The sequence below is a fragment of the Mus pahari genome, chromosome 5, assembly GCF_900095145.1.
Source record: "Mus pahari chromosome 5, PAHARI_EIJ_v1.1, whole genome shotgun sequence".
In the NCBI taxonomy this organism is placed as follows: Eukaryota; Metazoa; Chordata; class Mammalia; order Rodentia; family Muridae; genus Mus; species Mus pahari.
Window position 1 is genome coordinate 64,026,705 of NC_034594.1, and position 1,360 is coordinate 64,028,064.

Consider the following 1,360-nt stretch of genomic DNA (forward strand, 5'->3'; position numbering starts at 1 on the left):
AGGTTAGCAACATTAAGAAGACACTGAAAGCAACAGCATCCTCCTCCGCTCAGGAAATGGAGCAGCAGCTGGCTGAACGGGAGTGTCCCCCCCATACTGAGCAGAGGCAGCCCACTAAGAAGATGTCCAAAGTGAAAGGTCTGGTCTCCAGCCGCCACTAGGGCCGGCTGGGGCAGCTGGCACTCAGCAGGCCTGGGTCAGGTTGGGAGGGGACACCCAGGGCCTATTTCCTTCCGTCCCTCTCTAACTGCAGTGAGTTCCAGATCTGCCCGCCCCTCACCAGTACCTCCCCATCCATTGGTACCATTGCGGAAAATGATCGCTCCTCCCTTGCCTCCTTCCCTAGTTGTTCCCTTCAGACTCAGGGGCTCAATGGATGCCATCCTAACAGGGTCCAGCACTGCCCGGCTTCCCTGCAGGGGTCCTTGTCTCAGTGATGGGCTACCTCCCTCCCAGTTGTCCTTTGCTCCCTGTCATCTTGTCAGGCTGGTCCTAAGCTGGAGGCAGTTTACCCAGCCCCAAGGGATGACTGTGGAGGTGGCTCCTCTCTGAGTGAAGAGGGGGCCTTGCTTCTCTAGCCCCATGGACCACAGTACCCACAATGGTGCAAGTGTCTCCAGCCAGGTAGCCACATGTTCCCTCTCCTGCCTTACCCCTGTTGGCAGTGCCAGTTGAGGCCATGGAGGGATGTGGTACTGGGCTATGTTTACTAAACCTTTGGGTTTTCAGCCTCTTAAGCCCAGCCAGGATCTCTCATCAAGTTGGGGCACTGGGCTGACTAACCCCTGGTGTCTGATACCAGTGGAGGGTGCTTGGGCCTGTGGGCAGCAGAAGGTGTTTCTCCTAGCTTGGTGTCCTCTGCTGGCTGCTCTTGCTGCTGTCTCTGACTGCACAGCCCTGATTTGGCATTTAGACCCAGCTGCCCACTGGGATTGTCTGCCAACATTTGCTCTCCCGAGATCTTTCATGCCTCCTGGCTGCCCCTGGGGTAGGAGTGGTGGTGCCCAAGCCCCTCAGACTGGTGAAGGACCATTGCTGCTTCTTTCTCCTTCCTTGCCACCCCTCCTTGTCTGGCGACCCAGAGCCCTCTGATGACATCATACTCCACTCCTGGCCAGAGAAAAGGACTTGACTAGACTTTCTGAACTTGAACAGTTTCAGGTTATATTTTAATTTTTTTTTTTTTTGTACAGGTTGATTCTAATACATTTCAACATGCCTTTTTCTCCCTTTGTGTCAATATTTGTTATAGTCTAATCGCCGGGGATTTCTCACTTGCTTGGAGGGTGTGTGTGTGTAGGTGGGAGGGATTATATGGGGGTGGGAGGGTGTGTGTGTGTGTGTGTGTGTGTGTGTGTGT

At 54.3% G+C, this 1,360-nt stretch overlaps 1 protein-coding gene across 1 annotated transcript in view; it reads left to right on the forward strand.

Moving 5' to 3' along the window:
• Cops7b (COP9 signalosome subunit 7B) overlaps window positions 1–1,292 on the forward strand; it is a 19,307-nt gene extending 18,015 nt beyond the window's left edge. Inside the window, exon 6 of the mRNA XM_029539200.1 lies at window positions 3–1,292. Within this exon, the coding sequence (XP_029395060.1) occupies window positions 3–161 (159 nt within the window). The 3' untranslated portion in view covers window positions 162–1,292. The remainder of the gene's footprint in view (window positions 1–2) is intronic.
• The last annotated feature ends 68 nt before the right edge of the window (window positions 1,293–1,360 follow it).